This window comes from Hyaena hyaena, unplaced genomic scaffold, assembly GCF_003009895.1.
Source record: "Hyaena hyaena isolate Hyena2069 unplaced genomic scaffold, ASM300989v1 scaffold_174, whole genome shotgun sequence".
NCBI lineage: Eukaryota > Metazoa > Chordata > Mammalia > Carnivora > Hyaenidae > Hyaena > Hyaena hyaena.
In genome coordinates, this window is record NW_024080806.1 from 485 (window position 1) to 27,530 (window position 27,046).

Consider the following 27,046-nt stretch of genomic DNA (forward strand, 5'->3'; position numbering starts at 1 on the left):
CCCTTCCCTTTCCACACCAAGCCCACGTGCTCAGCGGGAGACATCTCCACCCGACCGCAGGCGGGCTGTCCCCGGCACGTGCACACTGGGGTGGTTCAGGGATCAGACACGCGGGAGACCAGGGAACCTTGGCGGATCTCCCAGACACCCCACGTCTCGCTGGCCGTGGGCCCGTGGGATCGCAGCACTCCCAGTGAGGGCGTGCGGTCTGTGTTCACACAGGCGACATCGCCAGGGAGGAGGTGCAGAAGCACGCCTACCTCAACGTCGTGGGCATGGTGGGCTCCATCGACAACGACTTCTGCGGCACCGACATGACCATTGGCACCGACTCGGCCCTGCACCGCATCATCGAGGTCGTGGACGCCATCATGACCACCGCCCAGAGGTGAGCCGGGAGGGGGCGCAGGCTGCGGTGGCCGCAGCGTAGACATCAGTGCCGGCCCTGGAAGGTTCCCCGATGGGTGTCTGTGCTGCGGTGTAGACGTCAGGGCCGGCCCTGGAAGGTCCCCGATGGGTGTCTGTGCTGCGGTGTAGACGTCAGTGCCGGCCCTGGAAGGTTCCCTGATGGGTGTTCTGTGCTGCGGTGTAGACATCAGTGCCGGCCCTGGAAGGTCCCTGATGGGTGTCTGTGCTGCGGTGTAGACGTCAGTGACGGCCCTGGAAGGTTCCCTGATGGGTGTTCTGTGCTGCGGTGTAGACGTCAGTGCTGACCCTGGAAAGTCCCCAATGGGTGTTCTGTGCTGCAGTGTAGACATCAGTGCTGACCCTGGAAAGTCCCCGATGGGTGTCTGTGCTGCGGTGTAGACATCAGTGCCAGCCCTGGAAGGTCCCCGATGGGTGTCTGTGCTGCGGTGTAGACATCAGTGCCGGCCCTGGAAGGTTCCCTGATGGTTGTCTGTGCTGCGGTGTAGACGTCAGGGCCGGCCCTGGAAGGTCCCCGATGGGTGTCTGTGCTGCGGTGTAGACGTCAGTGCCGGCCCTGGAAGGTTCCCTGATGGGTGTTCTGTGCTGCGGTGTAGACATCAGTGCCGGCCCTGGAAGGTCCCCGATGGGTGTCTGTGCTGCGGTGTAGACGTCAGTGCCGGCCCTGGAAGGTTCCCTGATGGGTGTTCTGTGCTGCGGTGTAGACATCAGTGCCGGCCCTGGAAGGTCCCCGATGGGTGTCTGTGCTGCGGTGTAGACGTCAGTGCCGGCCCTGGAAGGTTCCCTGATGGGTGTTCTGTGCTGCGGTGTAGACGTCAGTGCTGACCCTGGAAAGTCCCCGATGGGTGTTCTGTGCTGCAGTGTAGACGTCAGTGCCGGCCCTGGAAGGTCCCCGATGGGTGTCTGTGCTGCTGTGTAGACGTCAGTGCCAGCCCTGGAGGGTCCCCGATGGGTGTCTGTGCTGCGGTGTAGACGTCAGTGCCGGCCCTGGAAGGTCCCCGATGTTCTCAATGGGTCGTGTTCCTGAATTTCCGAATCCGGAGCAAAAGCACCTTCCCGTGAGTGGTTTTCACCCTGGAAAGCTTACCTGGACGCGGATTAGAAGTGTGTTACTGGAGGGCAGACGAATAGGATCGCGTGAAGTGCTGCCCCAGGTTCCCGCGGGAACAGCAGGAGGCGGGTCGGGCCGGGCCCCGTGTCCTCTGACTGTGTCCCAGTTGAGGAGGCCGCGTCCCCGGGAGGGCCCCCTGGTCCCCGCAGCCCCCGGCGCGCGTGCAGCGGGCTGGCCCCGATCCACGTGTGCCGGGCGGTGCCGCGGGTCCCGCTGGACCAGAGAAGGCGCAGACACTGCCTGGAGAGGCCCAGCGTGGGCAGAGCGGAGTGTGCGTGTGCTTGTGCGGGCGGCTCACGCGCGCTATCGTCCGCAAGGCCGTTTGCGCGAGCTGGAGAGGCTGCCGCGGGGGCGTCTGGAGACCCTGGGCCCTCCCTGAGCTCGGGTCCCCGCCCTCCCACCAGGCAGGCTGTCCTCACCGGCGGGGACAGTACGCCCCGTGCGTCCCCGGGGTGGTAAGCGGGCGTCCCCTCTCTTTTCCAGCCACCAGAGGACCTTTGTGCTTGAGGTCATGGGGAGACACTGCGGGTACGTATGTGCGGGCGCCGTGCGCACGGCGAGGACCCTCAGCCTGGCCCCTTGGGACGGTCCGCGTGGGGTCCCGCAGCCCCGGGTCCGGGCGCCCGGGGGCGTCTCTGAGCTGTGGGCGCTGCTTAATCTCCGCGCAGGTACCTCGCCCTGGTGAGCGCCTTGGCCTGCGGGGCGGACTGGGTGTTCCTCCCGGAGTCGCCCCCGGAGGAGGGCTGGCAGGAGAGCATGTGCGTCAAACTCTCGGAGGTAAGGTGCGTCCTGTGTCCCGTGGCCGTGGCGCTGTCACCCGTGCTGACCGCCGCTGGGACCGAGTCGGGGACAGGCGGAAAGTGTGCGGCGGAGGCGAGCTCGGGCCTGGCGCATAGGGCCTGGCGGCTCCTCGCGGGCCCGTCTGCTCCCCGCCGACGCGAGGGCTGCGGTCGAGAATCGCCCAGAACGTTGCTCTGCCCGCGCGGCCGCTGGCCTTTGACGGAAAGTCCTAAGTGGAGGCCGTGGCCATGAACGAGGCCGGGCCGGGAGGTCTTCTGTTGTTTCTCCGCCTGCCCGTGTGGCCAGGCCTGGGCCCCGGCTGCGGTTCCGCCAGCGCCACGTGGCCCACCGCCACCCCCCGCCGTGAGGTCCCCCCGCGCTGGGCGCTGGGCATGTGTCCGGTGACCCAGACCCCGGCTGCTCCCTCCTTCTCTGCCGGCTGTGGCTCCCGCTGTGCGTTCCTGGTGTGGGACTCGTCCCCCCGGGAGGCCGGCGCTCGGGACAGAGCCCCGCGTCTGGTGAACTCCCTGCCGTGTCACCGCTGCCCTGCGGGGACGTCACATAAGTGCACGGCGAAGGCTGCTTATGGTCGTGTTCCGCAAACACTTGGGCCCCACGTGCGCCGGGAACACGTGCCCGGTGAGACGTTGCCGTCACCTCCAAGGCGACAGGTTCCCAGAAAGGAGTTTGAGCAACGGAGCGCGTATGCTCTGCTGACCTAAAAACGGTGTAAGAAACGCCTGGCGGACGCGGCGCCCTGGCCGGGAAGAGCCCTGCCCGTGGGAAGACGGGACTTGGCTTGGACCAGTGAAGCCACCGGGTCCGGGCGTGGCCGGTGACCTGACACACCTGGTGCTTCTGGCTTCTGCCCCGGGGACGTGGGAGGCAGCCCCTCAGGCCTGTTGCCTGGGGCGATATGTGGCCGGCGTGGCAGATGTGCAGTCCGTGCTTCCCGTGGCCCATCCCCCCGGGGGCGTACCCCACCCCGCCTGCCGCCCCTCCCTTTCCCTGCCTGGCCCAGGGCCACGCCTTCGCAGGCCACGTTCTGGCCTCGGGGCCGAGGACAGCAGGCCTGCTCTGGGGCCACGTGCAGGGTCGGAAGGGCAGCGGCGAGGCCACTTCCGGGGTGGAGGCGCTCACGTGCGGGGGTGTCCGTCTGTAACTGTGTGGTCTCTGCACACGTCCTTGGGTTCCGGACTTTGCACACCGCACTGCTGGGACGAGGACAGGAACGTGCTGGGGCCCCCGTGCTGGGTGGCGGCCGACTCGGGGAAGACGGTTCAATCTCGCTTGTGTGGACACGCTTGGCATCATTCTGTCCGTGGTGAATCATGGGTGGTGCGTGCGGCATGGCGAGCGTTTCCCACACAGGCTGTGGGCAGGCGGGCGCGGGGGGCGTGGCACATGGCGCCCCCAGGGTCCTGGCTGCTTCGGTGTGAACTCGGGGAGGCCGCTCCCAGGCACGTCCTGGGCTCGGGCCCCGGCCCCGGGTCCTTCTGCAAGGAAATTGCTCCTGCTCCTTAGTGACCCGGGGGGTGGGGAGACTCTTGGGCAAACGGGTCCCCACGGGGACCCAGGGCGCCTGCTGGACGCGGTTCGGGGCTCAGGCTCAGCTTCCCACGTGAGTGTGGATGGTGTGTGGCTGCGTGGCCAGTCCCGTGTTCACGGACACGCCGTGATCGCTCGTGAGCTCCTCCAGGTAGAGCGTGCTCAGGACCTAGTGAAGGAAGGAAACCACGCCAGCACCGACAGCCCGTGTCCTTGTGAAGCCCCCCCCCTCGGCCGAGGGACCGCCCTCTGCGCCACGTCCCCCGGCCTCCACGGGAGGGTCTTAACCTGGGGCTTGGTAGAGCATGAACTCGCTGACTGGTTTCAGGGCGTCGCTGGTGACCCCCGCCCCCGGAGGCTGTGGGGACGGCGGGTGTGGGCTCGTGCCAGGCTGGCGTGTCCTGCACAGGTGCGGCTCCCCCGCCTCCATGCTCTCCGTGCCCCCATCTGCCCCCATCACAGTGATGGGAATCCACCGGGTTCACAGTGAGCAGCGGGAAGCCTGGTTTGCGGTATAGACGCGCTACTGGGGCCCATGGCTGAGCTTACTGCCTTCTGGGTCTGGACGGCCAAGGAGCGCGGCCCCAGCCTGGGGCCGCCCGGACGCTGCCTGCGTCTGGGGGGACCTGTAGCCCCCCTGCCCCTCCCCCGCTCGCCCAGAGCGCCCTCCCCTGCCCGCGGGGGTCAGAGACACCGCGTGCCAACGTAGTGAAGCTCTAGCTGCAAACACCCCAGTGCGTGTGGGGCCAAGGCCCCAGGTCCGTCTCTCGTTAAAACCCGACTGGGTGTCTCCTCGAATGACACCCGTTCTGTCTCCTAGAACCGCGCCCGGAAGAAAAGGCTGAACATCATCATTGTGGCCGAAGGAGCCATCGATACCCAGAATAAGCCGATTACCTCTGAGCAAATCAAGGAGGTGAGCGTGTCCGGTTCCGTGATGCTCGGGCGCCCACCTGGAGGCGGCGGACTTTAACACGGCGGGCGGGGTCCGCACCTGGAACCCTGCGTTCCCTTCGTGAGCGCACTTTTCGTTCTTCCTGACGTTTACGTCTGTGTTCGTGATGACTCGTGACTCACCGGCAGGCAGGAGACTCCCCGGCTCCCGCGTGCCATCTGCAACGTCCCCAGAGGCCAGGAGCCGCCCTGATGGTTGAAACGCCGCAGGGTGGGGACAGGGATGTGGGGACCCAGCCTGGGCGCCAGCCGCCCGCCAGCGACAAGGGCCGGGCCCGGTGTTCTCGCAAACAGGTCTGCCATGTTGGGGTCGCATTCATGCCGTGGCGGGGCTGGCCCGAGGGCGCTGGCCTGTGACCCGCGGTGGGAGGGACCGGCTCTCCAGTCAGGCCGGCGACGGCGCGTGTTGCAGACAGGACGCTGGGGAGACGCACAGACGGGCAGGCGGGCTCTGGTTGGAGCCGTCCCTCAGGGCAGAGGACGTCAGCCCCTTTGCAAACTGGCGTCCCGTGTGCCTCGCGTCCCTTCCCAGACCCGCCGTGCGGCCGCGTGCAGAGGCCCGGAGCTGCGTCTGGGAAGCTGCCGCCGGCGTCCACAAGAAGTAATGAGATCAAGCACTTCCCTTTCGCTACTGGGTCAAACTTGAGATTGAATCGTGGGATCAGAGCAGGAAGGGCCGCGGTGCCACAGAACCCACCCTGCTGTTTTTACCGAGCAGTCAGAGGTCAGTGGGGTGAGCGCGGACGCTGGCCTGGCCCGCCCCCCGCAGCGCTCACGTGGGGCCGGCCAGGGCGACTCCGTGGCTGACCACGGCGTCCACGTTGTGCTTTTCAAGTGCAGCCACGCAGACTTACGGTGGCCGGGGGAAACGTCACGTTTCCATAAGGTACTAGCGACCATGTGTCCTTTTTAAAATCACGTTAGTTACGCTCATTTGCAGGCAGGGGAGACACATGTTTTACTTGACAGCGAAAATGTTCTTTTTAAAAAATCCAGTCCCAGCTCACCTCTGGGAAGCGAGCTGTAGATACTGGAAGGTTCCCCACGTAGGTGTGAGTAGAGGCCCCCTGAGCCCCCAGCCCCGGCACGGAGAGATGACGTCTGTGTCGCTGTGTTCCCTGCAGCTCGTGGTCACGCAGCTGGGGTATGACACGCGGGTGACCATCCTGGGACACGTACAGAGAGGCGGGACCCCCTCCGCCTTTGACAGGATTTTGGTGAGTGAGGATGGAGGTGTGAGGCGCCCCCTGGGGGCGGGGGAAGGAACCCTTTACCTGAAGACTGGTGCTCAGCAGAGCCACCTGGTGGCCACCCGGTGAAGAGCGTCCCTGCCCGCAGACCGGGCTCTGGAGGGAGACCCGCTGGGCCCCGGTCACCCGGACGCTGGGGTCCCTGAACACGGGGGGCTGAGGGGAGGGGGCCGTGTGCAGGTTTCTAGATGCAGGCCCCAGGGTCAGCGGAGGTCAGTCCACACTCACAGACGCTGGTGTTGGGTGCTCTCTGCACCTCTGACCCCCCTCCCTGTCCCCCGCCAGCCCTTTCCTGGCGGGTCGGAATCACCTCGCTGGCAGGGGTTAAATGTAACAGGATGGACCGTAAGGAGCTCATCAGGACCCGGTCCAGGGGGGCGGGGGAGGGGCGGGGGCACGCGGGGCCATCTGGACGTGGGCCAGGCCTCTGCTCGTGGATGCGTCCGCTCACGGTCGTGCCTCCCCGCAGCTGGCGGGCATGCTGCCTGGACCCTTGACCTTGTCTCTGACCTTCACGATTGTCACTTCCAGGCCAGTCGCATGGGGGTGGAGGCCGTGGTCGCCCTTCTCCAGGCCACCCCGGAGACCCCGGCCTGCGTGGTGTCGCTGAGCGGGAACCAGGCTGTGCGCCTACCGCTGGTGGAGTGTGTGCAGATGGTGAGCTCCCCCAGGATGCAGGGGGCCCTGTGTGGGGACGGTCAGCTCCCCCGGGACGCAGGGGGCCCTGTGTGTGGACGGTCAGCTCCCCCGGGACGCAGGGGGCCCTGTGTGTGGACGGTGAGCTCCCCCGGGACGCAGGGGGCCCTGTGTGTGGACGGTGAGCTCCCCCGGGACGCAGGGGGCCCTGTGTGTGGACGGTGAGCTCCCCCGGGACGCAGGGGGCCCTGTGTGTGGACGGTGAGCCCCCCGGAACACTGGCCGTGGGGGAGGCGGGGGCTCTGCGACTCTAGGGCTGAGTCCGTGTGTGTGCGGCTCGTAGCAGAACCTGCCCGGAGATGAGCTCAGGCTGTGAGGAAGGAGCATGTGCAGAGCCGACAGGACAAGACGGGTAGGGACGCGGGTCCGTGAGGGACCCGGGAGGGCTTCGCAGGGGCGAGGTGGACGGGGCACAGCCTCTCCCGTGTCAGCCGCCCCTGCCCTCTGTCCCCAAGGACACTCCGGTTTGAAATGTGGCACTGGAATGGCCACGTGGGGTGACATCCTGGCGTGCACGGGCCCTGGGGTGGTGCTCTGGACGGGAGACCGCGGGCTGCGGTTTCCCAGGTAACTGAGCGCTAGGTGAGGTGGCAGCGAGCCGCATCAGGCATTGTCACTGTCTTTTACTTTCCAAGGCCTGTTCGTGATTGTCATTTTATTTGGCCTTTCCAGCGGCTCTGAAGCGTTTGTACTTTATAACCTGTGCAGAGAGGTGGTGAAGTAATTCAGTCTGGGACTTGTTGAAGTACCCTTAGAAACGTAATTTCCAGAATCCTTTGGGAGTGAATAAATGTGTGTGTGTGCATGTTTCTGTGTGTGCAAGTGTGCATGGCTGTATGTTTCTGTGTGTGCAAGTTGCACAGCTACAGGTGTGCATGTTTGTGTGGGTACAGGTGTGCATGGCTTTGTGTGCACAGCTGCGTGTGTGCGCAGCTGCATGTGTGCATAGCTACATTTGTGTGCACACGGCTACATGTGTATGTGCACAGCTGTGGGTGAATGGCTACGTGCGTGCGCATGGCTGCATGTGTGCATGCATAGCTACGTGTGTGCGCACTGCGTATATGCACGGCTGTGCGTGGTTGCATGTGTGTGTACAACTGTGTGTATGCACAGCTACATGTGTGTGCACGGCTCTGTGTGTGTGAGCATGACTGTGCACACAGCTATGTGTGTATGGACAGCTGCATGTGCATGCATGGCTATGTTTGCATGCACAACTACTTGTGTGCACATGACTGTGTGCATGCACGGCTGTGTGTATGTGCGTGCGACTGCATATGTGTGCATAACTATGCATTCGCAGGGCTGTGTATGTGTGCACAGCTGTGTGTGTGCGCATGGCTGCATATTCATGTGTGTTCATGGCTGCGTGTGTGTGCACGGCTGCATGTATGCACGACTGTGTGTGCGCATGGCTGTGTGTGCATGCACAAATATATCTGTGTGTACAGCTACGTGTGTGTGCATGGCTGTGTGTGTACACGGCTATGTGAGTGTGTGCACAGCTACATGTGTGGATGACAGCGTGTGTGTACTGCTACATGTGTGTATGTGCATGTGCACGACAGCATGTGTGTGCTCATGGCTGCGTATGTGTGCATGGCTGCGTGTATGCACGGCTGTGCATGCACAGCTGCGTCTGCATGCACGACTACGTGTGTGTAGCTATGTGTGTGCATGGCTGTGTGTGTGCACAGATACATGAGTGTGCATACAGGTGCATGTGTGCCCAGCTACATGTGCGTGTGGATGGTGGCATGTGTGTTCACAACTGCGTGTGTGTGCATGGCTGTGTGTGTATGCATGGTTACATGTGTGCATGGCTACATGTGTGTGTGCACATGCATGGCTGCATGTGTGTGCACGTGGCTGCATGGGCATGCACGACTGTGTACAGCTGCGTGTGTGTACGGCTACATGTGTGTGGGCACGGCTGCATGTGCATGGCTGCATGTGTATGCAAAGCTGTGTGTGTGCGTGTGTGTGCACAGTTGCGTGTGGGCTCGGATTCATGTGTGTGTGCACAGCTGTACGTGTGTGTGCATGGCTGCGTGTGTGCACTTGAATGCGTGTCTGTGGCCACGGCTGCCTGTATATGCTCATAGCTGCGTGTGTGCATACACGGCTGTGTGTGTGCGCGCGCGCGTGTGTGTGCAGCTGTGTGCACGGCTGCACGTGCGCGCACCTGCTGTCAGGTCCTCTCCTGAGGGTCGGGCGTGTTCCTATAACCCAGACGATGCTGGAAGTTGGGCTGTTTTTCTCAGGGAACAGTGATGGAATGCGAGGTTAGCGGTGTAACTTGCCTGCGATCCTCAGGTTGAGAGGGGCAGAGGCCGGTGAGAGTGCTTTGCCCAGGGCCACCGCCCTCCGCTCCCGCCCCGGCGACCCCACTCCCGAACTGGGGGCTGCTCCGAATGCCGTGTGCGAGCGCCGTGTCCTGCTGGCCGCGCTGTGTCCCTGGGATCCCAGGATCTGTGGCCCCGGCACCACTTAGCACAGCAGCCCAGGCCGGGCAGACGGGCAGGGGCGAGGCGGCTCGCTGACCTGGGGCTGCCCGCCTGGGACGTCGCACGGTACGCAGGGCCGGGAGGCCAGGACCCGGCGTCTGAGCCTTGACACGTTCCTTCTCTCCCGACTTGTCTGAAGACCCAGGACGTGCAGAAGGCCATGGACGAGAGGAGATTTAAGGACGCCGTGCGGCTCCGTGGAAGGTGACTTTACCGCGGACGCTGCTTTCCCGGGGCCCTTGCTCCTCAGCGGTGCTCCCTTCCCAGCCGAGAGCGAGCTGAGCCGGCCCGGCAGCGTGCCTGCTGCCCGCCGGCTGGGAGGGGAGGCAGGCTGCTGTCCGCGGGCGGCTGGGGTGGTCAAGAGCCCGGCGAGGTCAGGACGGAGGCTGGCGTGTGGCTGGCGTCTCAGGAAAGAAGCCTGAGTGTGTGAAAGGCCTGGTCCCTGAGCCGCGGAACACAGCACGCGGCCTATGTAACTAGAAACGCCAGGGGCTGGGGGTGCGGGGTAACCCAGGGCTGCCCGCCGGCCCGAGAGCCCCGCCCCGCAGTGGTGCGCTCTGGCCCCAGCCGTGCCCCAGCCAGCCCCTCGCGCCCTGCACGCCATTCCGGCCCTGGGCCCCACGGCGGCCTCTCCTTCCAGGAGCTTCGAGACCAACCTGAACACCTACAAGCAGCTCGCCATCAAGTTCCCGGATGAACAGATCCCGAAGGTGGGTGATGGCGCGCGTCGCTCCTGGGAGGCTCCCGTGTCCCCCGCGGACCCTGGCGTCCTGGGCTCCCCGCCTGCGTGCCCGCCGTGTCCCCTGCATGCAGTGGGGACACCGAGCCCTCCGCTGTCTTGCAGAGCAACTGTAACGTGGCAGTCATAAACGTGGGTGCCCCCGCCGCCGGGATGAACGCGGCCGTGCGTTCGGCCGTGCGCGTGGGCATCGCCAACGGACACAAGATGTTTGCTGTGTACGACGGCTTCGAGGGCTTCGCCAAAGGCCAGGTGAGTCCCCGGGGGCACCGTGGGGACTGGGGACCTGCCTCCCGAGGCTTGAGCCCTGGGCTCCGTCGTGTGCGCACAGCTGCTGACCGGGGCACACGCCTGAGGTTGCGTGTCGCTCGCGAGAACGCACTGCCCGGTCTTCCCGGGAGGGTTGGCAGTGACGCCCTGGGGCCTGCGGACGCTGGCCTGAGGCCGTGGGTGTGGGGGACGCGGCTGGCCGCCCGCTCAGGCCCAGCAGGCACCCGAACAGAACCTCGATAGAGGGAGTAGACGCTTCCTGAGTGCTTACTGTATGCGCTCCCCGATCCCATGGGATCTGCACGCCACCCATTTAAATCTCGCAGCGAGGCTGACATATTAGCCCCATTTTCCTCACTTGGCGGAGGTCACACGACCCAGGAGCTCAGATAGCGGGTGAGGCTGCCGGCCCCCCGTGAGCCAGCGTGTCCCGCGGGCGGAATCTGATCCCCCCGTTTCTTAGCAGTAACGGCGCTAAGTTCTCCCGCTGGGAATCCAGCTGGTGGACGAGGCAAAGCCTCGATCTGGAAGGGAGCCCAGACCAACGACGGAGGACGCGGCCGCAGCCGGGGTGGGGACGCGGGGGGGGTGCTGACGCGGGGGGAGGTGCTGACGCGGGGGGGGGTTGGGGACGCTGGGCTGTGGGGACGCCGGGGGACGCGGGGGTCCTTCCCATCTGGCAGTGCGCTGGGTGAGCCGTCTGAGCCCCTGGTGCACTTCGACCGGGGGGCCCATAGGCTGAACCCCGGAACGCACACCCAGGTAGAGAGAAGGGGCAGGAATGACTCCGTTTCTGGCCTGAGTGGCAAGCGGTCAGGACCGGCCGCGTGTTGCGGTCACGTGGGGCGCATGCCCACTGGACGCCCTGGGGGGGGCGGCTGGGGGCGCACAGCTGTGGCGCTGGGTTTTAAGGAGGCGGGCTAGACTGGGGTTCACTCCTAGGACGCAGGGGCGGCTGGCCCAGGGGACCGTGCGCACACACCGCGGCCTCAGCTGGGATCCTCAGACGTCTTCCGGTTTTTATTTAAAGAAGCTTTCTTTTCTTTTCTTTTTTTCTTTTTCTTAAATGGCTTATTGTCAAGTTGGTTTCCATGTAACACCCAGTGCTCATCCCCACGAGTGCCCCCCTCCATGCCCATCTCCCCCCTCCCCCTCCCCCCCCACCCCCATCAGCCCTCAGTTTGTTCTCAGCATTCAAGAGTCTCTCGTGGTTTGCCTCCCTCCCTCTCCCCCACCATTTCCCCCTTCTTCTCCCCCTTGGTCCTCCGTTAAGTTCCTCCTAATCCTCCTATACGTGCAAACATATGATATCTGTCCTTCTCTGCCTGACTTATTTCGCTCAGCATAACACCCTCAAGGTCCATCCATGTTGCTACACGTGGCCAGATTTCACTCTTTCTCATTGCCATGGAGTATTCCATGGTATAGATAAACCACATCTTCTTGATCCATTCGTCCGTTGATGGACACTTAGGCTCCTTCCATGATCTGGGTATTATTGAGAGTGCTGCTGTGAACATTGGGGTACATGTGCCCCCCACAATGGGAGGCATCACCATCCCAGACTTTAGCCTCTACTCCAAAGCTGTCATCATCAAGACAGTGTGGTATTGGCACAAAAACAGATGCATAGACCAATGGAATAGAATGGAGAACTCAGAACTGGACCCACAAATGTACGGCCAACTAATCTTTGACAAAGAGGGAAAGAGTATCCAATGGGAAGAAGACAGCCTCTTTAAAAGAAGCTTTCTTTTAATCTTACGTCAATTAAGAAAAACAACAATATCCATTTCTCTTTAGTTCCTGTTGGTGGTGTGTGGCCCGCAGAGTGTGGCTCCGGTGTGTGTGGCCGGGGGCACGTGGTGGGAGGCAGGGCCCTGGGGTCCTGGGTTCCAGGTTCACCCCAGGACCCGCGTGACTCGCTCAGCATCATGAAGAGAGCAGCTTCCGAGGGTCTGGGGGCGCTTCGGGATGCGTGGCTCGCTGGCCACACAGACGGGGGAGCCGGCCTCAAAGCCAAGCCCCCCCCCCCACCCCCCGTCCCTCCTGCCGCCTGACTCTGTGTTTGCACGTCAGATAAAGGAGATCGGCTGGGCGGATGTCGGAGGCTGGACCGGCCAGGGAGGCTCCATCCTTGGGACCAAACGGTAATTTCTCCATCTGGACCCTGACCTGCTCTTGGGGAGAAGAGAACTCACATTCTACGTGAGCAGCTGGTGCGGAAGATGCTGGGTTTTGTTTTGTTTTGTGTTTAAGCTTATTTATTTTGAGAGAGAGGGTGAGCGGAGGAGGGGCAGAGGGAGGGAGATGGAGGATCCCAATGCGCGGCACAGACCCCAACACGGGGCTCGATCCCACGACCCTGGGATCGTGAGCTGAGCCGAAATCGAGCGTTAGACGCTCAACTGACGCTCCAGAAGCTGCTGCTTTTACTTCCCCGTGAAGGAATCCATGCCCCCGCTGACCCCACGAGGGACCCAGGTCACGTTCTGGGGAGCCCACAGAATGACTTGGGAGCAGCACCCCCATGGTGCCTCCACGCAGCGTGTCGGGCGCCCCCCACGCCCCGCCGCTGGCCTGGCTCACAAGCTCGCTCCTTCCCTGGAGCCGCGCTGTCCGTCGAGCCATCTGGCGGCAAAGTTCCGTTTGGAAGCGGCGCCGCCCTCCCGGGCCCCTCCCGGCCCCTGCGACACCCACGCGTGTCTGCCCCTCGTGCCCCAGGCGTTGCTCTGGGCTGAGCTGCGGGCTCGTTGGCGGCTCTGCTCCAGACACGGGGACCCAGTGGCCGACACCACGCGGGTCTGCCCCGAGAGCTCCTGTAAGGGTCCTGAAAGCGTGAACGCCTCGCAAGGTGGGAACAAGGGGAAGAGGGGCCGTGGGGTGGACACGCGTGGGCGCGTCGCTGGAAACAGGTGGTAGAACAGGAGACCAGCGGGTGTGGGCGCCTGGGTGTGGGTCGAGATCAGGTCGGGGGAGCTGTGTGTGTGGGACGTGGAAACAGGAAGCTTCTGTTCAAGCAATCACCGTGAATTTTCACCCGCTTTTGTGGTGGTGTTTTCTGATGACGCCAAACTACCGGACACTGAGCGTTTCTTCCCATTTTTTTTTTTAAACAACGCTCCCCGGAGGTTGACTTCCCGGCTCTGCCGTCCAGCCGCAGCCCGGCTCGCGGTGCTGCGGGGCTCGGCCCGCGGAGCAGGGGTGGAGGGTGCTGGCGGGTGCCGTCCGCTGCGCGGGGTCTGTCTGTCCTCACGCCCGGACGCGCCGTTTGCAGGACGCTGCCTGGGAAGTACCTGGAGGAGATCGCTGGGCAGATACGGACCCACAGCATCAACGCGCTGCTCATCATCGGTGGCTTCGAGGTACGTCCTCGTCGCTGTGCACCTGCGGGCTCGACGGGGCCCCTGGTCTGCGGGGTGGGGGGTGGGGGCCCCCGGGCCCTGCGGCCACTGGGTACTGGTGGTGCTGCCGTGGGACGCTTCCCCAGCGCCCGCGACACAGCTGCATCGGGGAGCAAGAGCTGCCCCCCCCCCATTGGTGTGTGTCACGCATCCCGGCTCTGCAGAAACGATGGTGCCTCTCGAATCCCAGAGAGCAGGGCAGTCACGTGGCCGTCGTAGTTCTGATCACGTGTCGGACCACATTTTATTTTATTCCCGGCAAGACGGGTCCCACGATAACCTTTCCGTTTGCCTTAAAGAAAATGTGAGGCCTCACCTAACGAGGCCGTTGCCAGCGGCTCCCTGGCACTCAGGACTGTCGGTCCCAGTGACGCTAACGCCTTCTCGTGTTTTTAACGGCCCCTCTGCTCCCCTCCCACCTCCCGCCTCCTGCACGCCACCCGCCAGGCCTACCTGGGGCTGCTGGAACTGTCAGCCGCCCGGGACAAGTACGAGGAGCTGTGTGTCCCCATGGTCATGGTCCCCGCCACGGTGTCCAACAACGTGCCGGGCTCCGATTTCAGCATCGGCGCGGACACGGCCCTGAACACCATCACCGACGTAAGTGTGTGGCCAGCACAGCAGGTGCCGCGGACGCTAACCCGAGGGCGCCTGGCCCGCTTTTATCTGCCAGCGCACTAGAGACCAGAGCCGGACCTGGGTGTGTTCCGGAGCAACAGCGGCTGTTCTTAGGTCAGGCGGTGTGGCCTGACTAACCCACCGAGTTTTTTACCACCTTGTTTTCTGTGCCGCGGCCAGGACCACGGCACCCAGTGACACGGAGCTCTGGTGCTCGAGTCCTTGAGGGTTACGGTTTTGTGACATGGAGCATCATTAACGCTAGTTTGTTTGGGCCAAATTTGCCTCGCTGCCGTGACGTAAGTGACAGACCCTGGGTCCGATGGCCTGCGTGGATGTTTGAGGACGGAGCCGAGCTCCGGATGATGTAATTTTATTCACCACCCGAACCCGCCAGGATGTCCGTTCTGCTTCTGGCTACAGCCATTCTCCCCGTGGTCACCTGGCCACGTTAAATCCCATCTGGAAAAAAACACGGGTGCTCCGTTCGTTTATCTGCCAAAAGGGAGTCCCAGGGCAGAACACCCATGTTACCGTATTTGTAAATCACGCTTGGGAAATGGCGTGGGAGTTAAAGCAAGTAACAAACAGAACGCGTTTCTTCTTTTTCATCTGGCCTCTAAAACTTTCCAGCAAATTCTCAAGTCTTTATTTTCCTTGTGAGGCGTCCGTCCCACGAATGTTTTTCTAGGATTTTTTCTTTTCTTAAACCCATGGTAGCAGACATTTGTCTCTAGTGCCGGTAGATAAAAGAAACGCTTTTAAAACAGAACTGACGTAGTAAGTAACGCTTAGCACTTACGTTCTCGTTTTCTTTCCTGAGCTTAAACCTCATGTGGTTTCTTTACTAAAAAGCCCTGCCTGTGTGTCCGGTGTCCCCGCGCTGGAGGCCTTGTTTGCACCACTAACCTGTCGCTGGGCCGTCGCTCACGCCACCCTGCTTTGCTGCTGTGACCTGATTCGGCTCCTGATCAGGCTTCGTCCTGTGCACTGAAGGGTCGCTGCCGTGACCTTCACCGTTGTTGCCCTGCTCTTTCCCCGCCTTGGCTGGAGTCTGCGTCTGCTTACGCTCAGTGACAGCAGCAGGATAACGGTCGACAGGAGCCCCTCTCCGGGGCGCGTGGGGGTGGGGACTCCGGAAGTGTCCCCTGCAGGTCCGGGCCCCGGGTGGCGTGTACCTCCTCATGACATTTGCTGTGCACTTTGAGGCACCAAGTCTCTCACTCACCCGTCCAGGCTCCCTCTGCTGCAAGAAACTGTTTCCGGGTTACGGAGACTTGGTGCTCGCATGCTGTGAAAACCTGAAAACCAGAATTCAGAGGGGGCTCCAGTTACCCCCTTGCTCCCTTGGGGGGTCAGGAGTTTGCAGGATGCTGGTTTAGGTTTGGTCTTGGTGGACTTGCTCAAGGCCAGGTAACCCGCGGCAGTCGGCAGCTTGCGGTCCGGGCGGAGCCAGGCGAGCAGGTGTGCGCCTGCGTGGGAGCACGGGCCCACGGGTGGCCTCAATGGCACCGCGGTGCTGGGCTGGGCTTGTGACGGCAGCGAGCAGGGTGCCCCGGGACGCCCAGTCCCGTCCTGTGCCGCGTGTCCTGAAGCCGCAGGCCCCAGGTCCGGGCGCGGCGTGTGCGCGGCGCTTGTCTTCTTGCTGGCTGTGGTCGTGAGAGCCCGCGGAAGTGGCGTGGCCTCTAGGAGGTTTGGGTTTGGGCTGGAAACGGGCCGAGGGGCCGAGTCACAGGCGCCCCACGTCCCTCCTGACCTGCCTCGGAGGGTCCAGGAAGCCCGCGGGGACCGAGGACTAGAGTGAGCTCTGGGTTCGTCCTCTGCACTCGGGACACCTCTTTCCTGGACAGGCCACCTGGGGACATCCAGGGGATGACGGCCGTGCCCAGGGCCAGGTCCCGTCGTCACAGCTGGTTGTGGGGGGTCCCAGAGGCCTTGGGGGGGGCTGTCAGGCTGTGGGGGTCCCAGAGGGGGTCTTACTGTGACGCTCGTGTCCTTTGGCTGTTTTGTCCCTGTGCTGGCAGACTGTGCACTCTGTGGTCACAGCACCTCTGAGCAGGGGTGGGGGCTGCCGCTCAGTCCTGCGTCAGCAGAGCCACAGCTCAGGGTGGCTGATACCACGTGGCCTCAGATGCTGAGAAGGTGGCTGCGGGATGATTTGCCCCCAGAATTTACTTTTCTCCGGGCCCCCAGGCCGGGTTAGCGGTGTCCTTCTCCGTGTGGGGACGGCTCCGGGCCCCCAGGCCGGGTTAGCGGCGCTGTGCTGTAAGATGTGTCCTGCGCAGAAGCCCTTGTCACTGTCCCCAGGACCTCGGGCGAGAGGTCTGTCCCCAGTGGTGCGTGCTTTCCCAGCAGGCTGGTCCCTGTCCCTGGTGCGTCCCTTCCTGTTCTTGGGACGAAGGAACAAGAGGAGCAACAGGAATTAGAACACAGAAGGTTCTGGCATTATGGCCGTCAGATTCATTACTGCCGACAGCTCTCTGGCCTCAGGGCCTCTCCCCGTGGCTCCGTGCGCCCCTGGTGACCCCTGCCCGAGCTGGCACCGCACGCACGCCCTGATGCTCTGGGTGACTTACGTGGTCTGGGGTGGACCGGGGGCCACGAGGCAGGTCCGTGTGGGGCCAGGGGCCGGGCTGATGGGGTGGAGGGGAGGGGCCTGGAGGCAGGTGAGTGACCCCCTCACCTTCCCCCTGGCTGCTCCCTGGACTAACCTGCCACGGGCCCACATCCACACGTCCTCGGGCCACAGCCGCCCTAGGGGGCCCCGAGGCCTCTCCGGGGTGTGGGCCCCTCCCCCGCACGTGCCTGCAGCAGGTGCACGGGCATCTCCGGAAGGGAGAGCGGAAGACCGCACGGGCTCTGTTCGCCCGCGGAGGGCCTGCCCGAGTGCCCGGTGCTCAGGGGCCTGCGGGCTCAGGGACGTGGTCGGGGGCCCGTGTCCACTAACAACCACTCCGATTAACACTCCGGGGCAGAGACCGCAAACCTCCGCCCGTGTGCCTGGGAACAGCTCCCCCTTTTGGCATCAGAGGCACACGTTTCCACCTTGGGGTCCAGAGCAGCGCTGGGGCCCAGCCCCCGTGTGTGTCCGGCGGAAGGGCCTGGGGACGGCAGAGGCGCGCCTGAGCCCTCCCGCTGCTGGCCGTCCTTCCGCACCTGGGACCTGGGTCGTCTTTGAGGCCTCGCTGCCAGGGCCCCGCACCCCTGCTCCCTGCACAAAGCTGCCAGGCGGCGTGGCCCTGAATTAAGTCCCCTCCCGACTGGGTTCCCTCGCCGCCTGGAGGTGCCAAGAAAGGACTGGCTGCTCGCCCTCCACTAACGAGCGGGCCCTGCTCTGCTGCCCACCTGCCTGCGTCCCTCCTCTGGGAGGCCCCGCCCTGCACCCCACACCCGGGGGGCCTGCTCCCGCAGCTCACCCCGCGGAGGCCGCAGAGCCGCCACACCCCTGACCTGGCGGCCGGCGGGGAGGTGCCGGGGCCGCCCCGCTGACCGCCCGCGCCCCGGCTGCAGGCTTTCCAGAGCTCGCTCCTGTTCGCCCAGGAGCGTGAAGGCCGCCCGGAGCTCTGCGTCCCCGTGTGCATCGTGCCCGCCAGCAGTAGCTGCAACGTCCCGGGCTCAGACGTCAGCCTGGGCGCTGACACTGGCCTCAATGTCCTGGTGGAGGTGAGGGGCCCCGGCAACGCCGCCGCTCGGCCGGATCCAGGTCCGGGGAGGAGCCCCCCGCCCCCCTGCAGGCCCAGGACAGGAGGCCCTGCTGCTTCGTGGGCTTATGGCCCCACTCAGGTGGACAGCGGGGCCCGGACGTGGTGTCCCAGGGAGGGCGTGCACGCGGGGGTTAGGGGACCGTGAGGCTGAGCGCTCTGGGGGTCAGCGGGGCATGGCCACGGCCTGGAACCCCCCGCCCGTGGCTGTCTGGGGAGGGTCTCCCGTGCTTGAGGGTCCGGCGGGCCCTGCGCTGGCCCCGCCTGGTCTGTGTGCTCCGTGCCGGACCCGAGGGCCTCTGGCCCAGCCGCGGGCTGCCGTGGGCAGTGGCCCAGGGTGGGCGCCTCCTCGAGGGTCACGTCGCCTGGGCTCCTGAGCTCGCCGTGCAAAGCCCTGCAGCCGCCGGAGGCCCTGGGAAGACGGCAGCTGGCGTCCCGGCTGTGCTTCAGAGCTGCAGCACCGCGAGGGCCGGGGAGGCTTTCCCTGCGCCTCGGTCCGGAGCGCGCTGCGCCCCAGCCTTGAGCTCGTGACATGTGCACCTTGGCGTCCTCCTCATCGTCTCCCCGAATTTGCTGTCGGGAGGTGAGGTCATCCTGCTTCTGGGCAGGGCCACGGCCTCATTCTCAGGCGGTGGCTCCCGTGGGCCCCACACGTGACCTCGTTGGGTTCTCTTCCTGCTTCCTCTCGTGTGCAGCAGGGCCTCGGACAGACCCCACGTAGCCCCGGCCACGGGGCGCGGGAGGCTCCAGGCGTCGCACCTTTGCGGTGCTCACAGTGCTGCGAGGCTTCACCAGGGCTCTGCGCTGGGTGGGCCCCGCCCCGCCCCGCCCCGCCCCGCCCCTGCCTGGTCTGGTCCTCCCGCCCCACTTCCTGGAGAGGACCTCCCAGCTCTCGGGCCCGGCCAGACCCCGTCCCCACGGCCAGTTCCACGGGCTCTGTGTCTTCACTGTACCGAGTTCCACCTTATTTTCTCACGTGACACATTCTTGAAGGCCCAGTGAGGCCACACGTTAGCAGTTAGAAACGTGAAGCTTTGACGCCGGTGGGGTCTGCCCTGGGATGGCTCGGAGAATCTTCCAGGCGCCGCTGCAGGGGGTCTGCGGTTGGGAGGGGATGTTCCCACCGTGAGCAGGGCCAGGCCGGGGGCATCAGCACCCCTGGATTCCTCCTGCTCCCCACAAACGGCAGAGAGGCCCGTGCGTGTACCACCAGCTGGGGGCGGGGTGCCGTCCGTGCTGGTTTAGGAACGTGGTGGGGGGGGAAGGTGCTGGCTGAAACTGCTGGATCGAGACCTGGTGATGCCAGGTTGGGCCGCGGTGGCCTGGGGGCCGCGGTCCTCCCCCGGCAGCAGGGCCGGCCCGGGGAGCCCGGAGAGGGGCTCTGACCTGTACTCCAAGGTGCTGCTTTGGGGCCCAGCCAGGCGAGCACTGGACCCGAGTGCTTGTCCTCGGCGGGCCGGGGAGGGGCGCTGTGGTCCGCGGAGCGGGCGTGGTGGTCTGGGCCGGTGGGGCAGCGGCAAGGAGGCGGAGAGGGCGCTCAGGCTGTGTGTGAGGAGGGCCCGCAGCTGATTTCTGTAGGAGACCCCCAGGCCGAGGAGCGTCTGGAGGGGTTCTGAGGACCTCTGTCCGGGAGCTGCTGTCCGCTAGGAGCATAGGTGCGCTCATGCGATGTGCTGGTCACGGAGAGACTGATGCCCAAAACCCAAATGTCACGGGGAGCTTCTCTGAAGGAGCCCACCGAACGGAAATTCCCACTGAGCCCATAAAATCTGCCAGCGCCCACGTCCTGCGGGGCCGCGGGGGCAGCAGGAGTGAACTGGCCCTGGGCACCCCTCCCCATGGCGGGCGGTGTCAGGACGCAGGGACCACGCCAGCGCGGCAGGGCCTGGGGTGGAGTGACCCGTGTCCCTCTCTGTGGCCAGACGTGTGACCGCATCAAGCAGTCGGCCAGCGGGACCAAGCGCCGCGTGTTCATCATCGAGACCATGGGAGGCTACTGCGGCTACCTGGCCAACATGGGGGGCCTCGCCGCGGGGGCCGACGCCGCCTACATCTTCGAAGAGCCCTTCAATATCCGAGACCTGCAGGTGCGTCCAGGCCCGGGTCCCCCGGGGGTGACGGGGTGGGTGCCTGACTGACGGCACGCTCTTCCCTAGGCCAACGTGGAGCACCTGACCGAGAAGATGAAGACCACCATTCAGAGGGGCCTTGTGCTCAGGTAGGGCGCCCCCTCCTCGCTCACCGAGCCCTGGCTTCTCAGAGCCGTCCGGGCTCGGGGTCTAAACGCTCGGGGGCAGTCCAGCGTCTGCCCGGGTCCTCACTCGACCCTGAAGAAACGCAGGAGTCGCTGCACGTTGTGTTAGAAACCGCGTGCGCCTAAGTCACTGATGGGCACTTTTTAAAAAGTCACTTTTGCTTTGTAGTCTGCTTTGCTTTTTTTATGATCTGCCTGGCCTCCTTGAAGAAGGGCGCACGATGTGCGGGGGGGTCCGTCTGCCCCACTGTGTCCTGAGCACGGACCACACCCCCCACTGCACCCTGGGACAACCTCTCCCCCGCCATGCCCTGAGTGCCCCCACCCTCACCCATCTCCGCTCTGAGCACCCCCCTCACATCTCCCTCACACCCCTCCCCCGCCCTGCCCTAAGCACTCCACCCTTGACCCCTCCCCGCCCCTCACACCCCCCTCACACCCTCCTTGCACCCCTCCCCCACTCTGCCCTAAGCACCCCCCACCCTCATCCCCTTCACCTGCCATAGCCTCAATGCCCCCCCTCCCCCCCTCCCCCACTGTGCCCCGAACGCCCCCCCTCACCCCACTCCCCTGCCGTGCCCTGAGCACACCCCACCCTCGCCCCTCCCCTGCCCAGGCCTGAGCACGCCCCATCCTCGCCCCCTCGCCCGCCATGCCCTGAGCACCCCCTCCCCCACGCCCCTGCAGGAACGAGAGTTGCAGCGAGCACTACACCACGGACTTCATCTACCAGCTCTACTCCGAGGAGGGCAAGGGCGTGTTCGACTGCAGGAAGAACGTTCTGGGCCACATGCAGCAGGTGGGGCCGCCACACACGCAGACATGCGACCAACTTGCAGCCCCTGCCTGGGAAGCCCTGTGTTCGAGCCTTGTTTTAGCTGTGGGGGGAAAACGTGTGCTCCTTAGGTGGTTTCATCACGGCGTTTCCTTCCCTAAGTGACGTTCCGTTTAAAAGCTGTGGTAACTCCCAGCAGCTTTAGGAATTCTGTGCACGGGGAGACGGGCATCGTAAGGAAACTATCAACGCTCACACAGCCAAGTTCAGTGCTTCATCAACATGGGGCCTTCAAACCTAAGTGTACAGATCAGACACGCGATGCTGGAGGTTTGCGCAAGGTCAGAGTGCTCTGCAGGAGTCCTGGGAGGCTCTGATTTGCAGGCGCGCCCCAGAGGTCAAAGCCGAGGAGCGCGTGGATCAAGGGCGGCACCTGTTCTGGTCCTGAAGCGGCCACTCCACCGGCACCCTCCGGTATCTCAGGGGTTTTAACTTCGGGTCCACTCATCTTCCAGAGGGCCCATCAGGTTCCTCAACTTGCGTGAGGACGTGGTGTGCACCTGTGTATTTTCGTGGATGCCACCGGCCCACGGAGTGGGTCACGGAATCCTGATGGAGGACTCTGAACTAATGAAGCCGCGAGCTGCCCAGCCCCGGCTGGGTGGGGCAAGCACCTGCCGCTGGCCTCACAGGCTGGGCTCCGGCCACAGGGCCCTGCTACATGCAAGGAGACAAAGACTTGCAAAAACAAAACAGAAACCCCCAAAACCCCTGCTTATATAGATTTGAGTCTCCTAAAAATACAAAGTGAGTTTTGCTAAATACTCGTTAACTCTGCGTCTTTAAAAACAGCCAGGAGGGCACTGTTGTGTGACATTTCCTGTGACTCTGACCGACAGGGTGGTGCGCCTTCACCATTTGATAGAAACTTTGGAACCAAGATCTCCGCCAGAGCCATGCAGTGGATCAGCACGAAGCTGAAGGAGGCTCAGGGGAAAGGTACTGGGCATGGGGGGCGGGGACCCTGCGCCAGGGGAGGTGGGTGCCTACCAGATGTGGGCATGGGGGAGGGCACAGAACCCCATGCCGGGGAGGTGGGCGCGTACCGGGCGCTGGGCACGGAATCCTGGGCGGGGGAGGTGGGCGCCTCTCCTGCTTTGCTTCGGTTCCGCCTTGAGCTGCACACGACAGAACGGTTTCGCGACGTCAAGGTTGCGGTGGGGAGTACTCGAATACGTGCTTTCTCCTCTTGGGAGTGACGGGAGGTGCTTGGGTGGCTTCGTGGAGTCCCTGTGATGGGCAGAGTGGCTCCGTTACGAGACTGAGCACCTCCCCTTCCCTGTGTCTCCGACTCGGGTCTGGCTTGCACTTGGCACACCTCAGACTTGGGATTCATTCGTGCGCATTCCTTTTGGAGAAAACCAGGAACTGGCAGGTGCCTGGGCCGCTGGCGCCTTTGGAGCCTGAGCGTGTCCTGCTTCCCGCACGTCCACTCCTCCCACCAGGGGGAGCCTCAGGACTGCGGCCCACTCTCCCGCGTCCCCGCAGTCCGCCACCCTGCAAACCCGCAGGGGCTGGCATAGTTTAGTGGACGGAAGCCCACAGATGGCGTGGCCCACTGATGCCACGTTAGGGTTTGCACGTGCCCACCTTGTGGGCATGTGCGTGTCTGGGGTTCAGTGCTGGAGCCCACCGGCCCGGCCCCCACCCCCGGGTCCTGCTGACGCGCATGGGCCCAGCAGTGTAGACGTGCTCACCAACCACAGGCTGGCTCACCTGCACCGTGTATGAGTTCCCCGTGACTTTCGGACTCGTGCTGTGATGTGGGTACCGGGCAGTGTCGCTGTGGCTTTGAGGTGACCTTCAAAAGCGATGAAGAAAATGCCAGGTTCCCTTGTGTTAATTTCAGGGTCTTGCTGTTCCATGGGCTCTTCCAGCATTTTGCGTGTTTTTCTATTGTTTCGTAATGTTTACCTCGTTCGTGTGTTTTACACTTTTGTTATATTATAGAGTTAACACCATTTGGGTTATTTTATAGAAACTTGTTCTACTTTAGATGATAGGAAATTCTTCTATCTAATATTCTGTCGATTGGGTGTTGCAGGTTGGGATTTCACGCGAGGCTTCCCATCTGTCTGAGTGCATGGTATCTCTTAACGAAGTGCTCCTAATCTTTATGTAGCCAGTTTGCTTTTTCCTTTATGACTTGAGCTCTGTTTTCCTTAAAGCATCCTTTTATGTTAACTGTTCGATCCACCTGAGTTGTTGGGAGTGTGAGGTCTGAGTTCATGTTCATGTGGAGACTCGCTTGCCTGGGTGCCATCTGAGAAACGTCTAGTCTCCAGCACAGCCGGCAGTGTGTAAACTTACCGGGACCATCTGTGGGCTACTGGGGTTTCTGAATGATTACAGAGAGCCGGGAAGGCAAGGCCCTTCTACCTGGACCTCCTTCCACTGTTTAGCCATTCTTGGCCTTTTGAGCTGGCGCAGAAACAGAATCGGATTGTCAGGGCCCACCAAAACTCCACTGTATTTCTTGAGAGAATTACATTTAACCAAGAATTTGGAGGAAGAATTGATATTAAAAAATTTGTTTTAATGTTTATTTTTGAGAGACAGAGATAGATCATGAGCAGGGGAGGGGCAGACAGAGAGGGAGACACAGAATCTGAAGCAGGTCCAGGCTCTGAGCTGTCAGCACAGAGCCCGACGTGGGACTCGAACTTCTGAATCGTGAGATCATGACCTGAGCTGAGGTCGGCTGCATAACCGACTGAGCCACCCAGGTGCCCCTCCATTGGATGTTTTGAGAGAAGTATATTTAATCAAGAATTTGGAGGAAGCATTGACATTAAAAAAATTTTTTTTTAACGTTTGTTTTTGAGAAACAGAGCATGAGCAGGGGAGGGGCAAAGAGAGGGGGAGAGACAGAACCCTAAGCAGGCTCCAGGCTCTGAGCTGTCAGCACAGAGCCTGATGCGGGGCTTGAACTCACAGACCATGAGATGACTTGAGCCAAAGCTGGATGCTTAACTGACTGAGCCACGCAGGTGCCCCTTATCTCTTATTAAAGCATGAAGATCTTGCATATCTTTTGCTAAGTTTATTCCCAACTTCTTGATATTTAAAAAAAGCATCATTGTAGACGGCTTTTTTTTTTTTTTTTTTTTTACAAACCACTGGCCTATAGAAATACAGTTGTTGTAAATGGAGTTACTTTGTGACCAGTAACATTCTACACACTCTTATTTCTGGTAATTACTAGTAGATCTGCTTTTCACACGCACGGGCATCTTCCCAGGTGCATACAAGCTTACACTCTGGGGTGGGTTTCACTCCAGAGAAACCTGCGAGAGCTGCTGTGATGGGGGCTGCTGGCCCCAGTGAGAACGGGGAGCACGCAGTGCCCCTTGACCAAGCATTACTGTCACCTAACTGGGGTCGCTCTGCACTGAACGTTTGCTGTTGGTCTCTGCCAAGTGTCTGATTTGTGAGGATACTGATGTTCATTAGGTGTTCTGTGATCACAAAAGGGTACTTTGTGTTTCCCGTATCTAATGAGACCATCTCATAAGCCAAAATGGCATAAAGTGAAGTAGTAGTTTGTGCAGGAAAATCCGTGAGCCTCTCTAGACCCCAAGACCACTTAGGACATGCATGAAAGACATCCGGGTGAAGCCTGGAGGCTCACAGCTCAAGGCTCCCATGGCTGGTGCACGTGCGGTTCCCGGGAAGGCGCGGGGTGGCGCGCATCTTGGCCCCCACCCGCACCCCCCGGCCTGCTCCCTGCAAGGCAAGGCTCAGTGCTGATTGCGCTTTTTGCCTTTTTTTGTAAAAGGGAAAATCTTTGGTTTTCATTCAGTTTTTGGAAACAGGTATCAACGCAGGTCTTTCGTAAAAGCAGGGTAGCTGTATAGACTTCCGCGTTGGCTGGCGGCTCACGTGCATTTTCTGCACCTGACGTCCTGCTTCCTGGAGCCCGCTCCACTGGCCCCGCGCCGGCTGGCGTACAGCACGCCTGACGGCCTTTCCCTGCAGCGGTGTTCCCGCTGGGCTGGGGCGCGGGCCTTCTGTGTGGTCATGGGAGGTCTGGGGGTGGGGGTCCCTGGGGAATCAGGGAGATGGGGGTCCTGCCCCGGCATGGTTGGTGTGTGGGCCTGCTAGGTCATCATATGAGGCCTGGGGGTGGGGGTCCCCTGCGGAAATCAGGGAGATGGGAGCTTTGCCCTTTCTGGAGGGCTGGCCGACCTCCCTGGGACCCCTCCCTCAAGCCCCCTGCCGCCTTCGCAGGGAGGGTGGACCACGGTCTCCCGTGTTTACAGAGCCACTCCTGGGATCTTTAAACTGTCCGAGCAGCTCCGTTTTCTAAAAATTTTCTGGTGCCCGTGGCGCTGGTAACCCCCTGTACCGCAGACGCCGGTGGTTTGGGTGGGTGCCTGTCCTCACCCGGTTTCCTGACCAGGCTGACTGGATCTGTTCATCGATAACGTGTGATTTCAGAAACAGGTTGAAACAGATCCCACGGAATTTTAGTCTTCAAGGAACCAGCTCTAGCTCTGGTTCTTTCCACAAAGTGTGTTTCATACGTTCCTCGTTTGGGGTTTTCCCTTCCCAGTTCCCGCAGGGGTGCTCACCCCTTAACTTGCAGCCTCTGCATGCGCTCGTGAGCCTACGCTCCCCGTGACATTGCACCGAGGCCAGTGTCCCGCTTCCAGTACTTAGGGAGATGCCCCCCAACTATCGGAGCGCCCCTTCCCGGGGTCCTGGGGGCGCATCGCTAAGCACAGGTAGCAGTGGCCCCGCTCAGGGTGAGTGTGCGAGACGAGGCCACGCCTTCCCCCCACGCTGGCAAGGTCGTGTGCCGTGGCCCCCGGGACTTGTCCCACCTGTCAGAAGCCGGAGAGCATGGGGGCCTTGCCTCCTGCTCGAGGAGGGGCACCAGCCGGCCGTTCTCTGCCCCCCATGCAGCAAACCTCCCGTCCCGCGCTCCGTGTGACATGTCATTTGCTCCGACACCACTCTGTCCTGCAGGAAAAAGATTTACGACCGAGGAGTCCATCTGTGTGCTGGGAATAAGCAAAAGGAACCTGCTCTTCCAACCTGTGGCACAGCTGAAGCAGGAAACGGACTTCGAGTAAGTAAATAAAACCGCGTGTAGCCTCACTGCCTGTAGAGGGATGGACAGAGCACCACTGCCGGGGTCGAGGCCAGTGACGCGTTCTCACGAGTCACTCAGACACGACGCGGGAAGGGCAGGGAACAAGGGCCTGCTCCGTCGTCCCGTCCTCACGGCCCCCTACCCCGTCCACAGGCACCGGATCCCCAAGGAGCAGTGGTGGCTGAAGCTGCGGCCCCTCATGAAGATCCTGGCCAAGTACAAGGCCAGCTACGAGGTGTCGGAGCCCGGGCAGCTGGAACCCGTGCATCACCGCGGCCACGAGGAGCCGGCCGCCATCTAGACCCGCGCTAGCCGGCCGCCGCCGGCGTCCCGTTTACCGCCCGTTTTTGTGACACTTAAGTTATTCATTGGCACTTGACGTGAGTTCTGTCGACGTGGACACGGTCACAGAGCCCCTCCCGTCCCCTCCCTCACGGACCCCCAGCCTCCAGCACGACCTGTCTGCTGTGTTGTGTCTCCTACTCTGTCTCTCGCTTTGAAACTCGTGTATCCAGCAGAATTAAACGTTCGGCTAAAACTCCAGCCCCGGGCCTCGACTGAGCTTTGTAGATATAGGCACTTAAATCCTCGGGATAAAGGTTTTCTCGGCAGGTACTGACAGAGTATTTTTACAGGGATCAGTGACCCAGGCCATGTGTGAGTTCAAAGTCCTTGAGGACGACACAGATTCCGCTTTCACCCACGGCAGAGGTGGGACTTGTCAGGTGGGCGGAGGGGGCCCTGCACAGATGACACAGGTCCTACTCAAGTGACTCCATGTGCAGAATAAGGACTAGAAACCGGGACTGTCTCTTAAGAACGAGGCAAGCTTACCCAGCAGACTTCACTCCC

At 62.5% G+C, this 27,046-nt stretch overlaps 1 protein-coding gene across 1 annotated transcript; it reads left to right on the top strand.

Annotated features, from left to right (window-relative positions):
* Window positions 1–221: 221 nt before the first annotated feature.
* Window positions 222–26,737, top strand: LOC120237190 (ATP-dependent 6-phosphofructokinase, platelet type). The gene is made up of 18 exons (XM_039240369.1): window positions 222–388; window positions 2,021–2,065; window positions 2,206–2,314; window positions 4,686–4,781; window positions 5,944–6,036; window positions 6,601–6,726; window positions 9,415–9,479; window positions 9,916–9,985; window positions 10,120–10,266; window positions 12,364–12,434; window positions 13,562–13,649; window positions 14,136–14,288; window positions 19,930–20,094; window positions 20,164–20,225; window positions 20,949–21,060; window positions 21,936–22,035; window positions 26,068–26,170; window positions 26,348–26,737. Exons 1-18 carry the CDS (start codon window positions 276–278, stop codon window positions 26,493–26,495), a joined length of 1,866 nt encoding a protein of 621 aa, XP_039096300.1. The 5' UTR covers window positions 222–275; the 3' UTR covers window positions 26,496–26,737.
* Window positions 26,738–27,046: the final 309 nt, after the last annotated feature.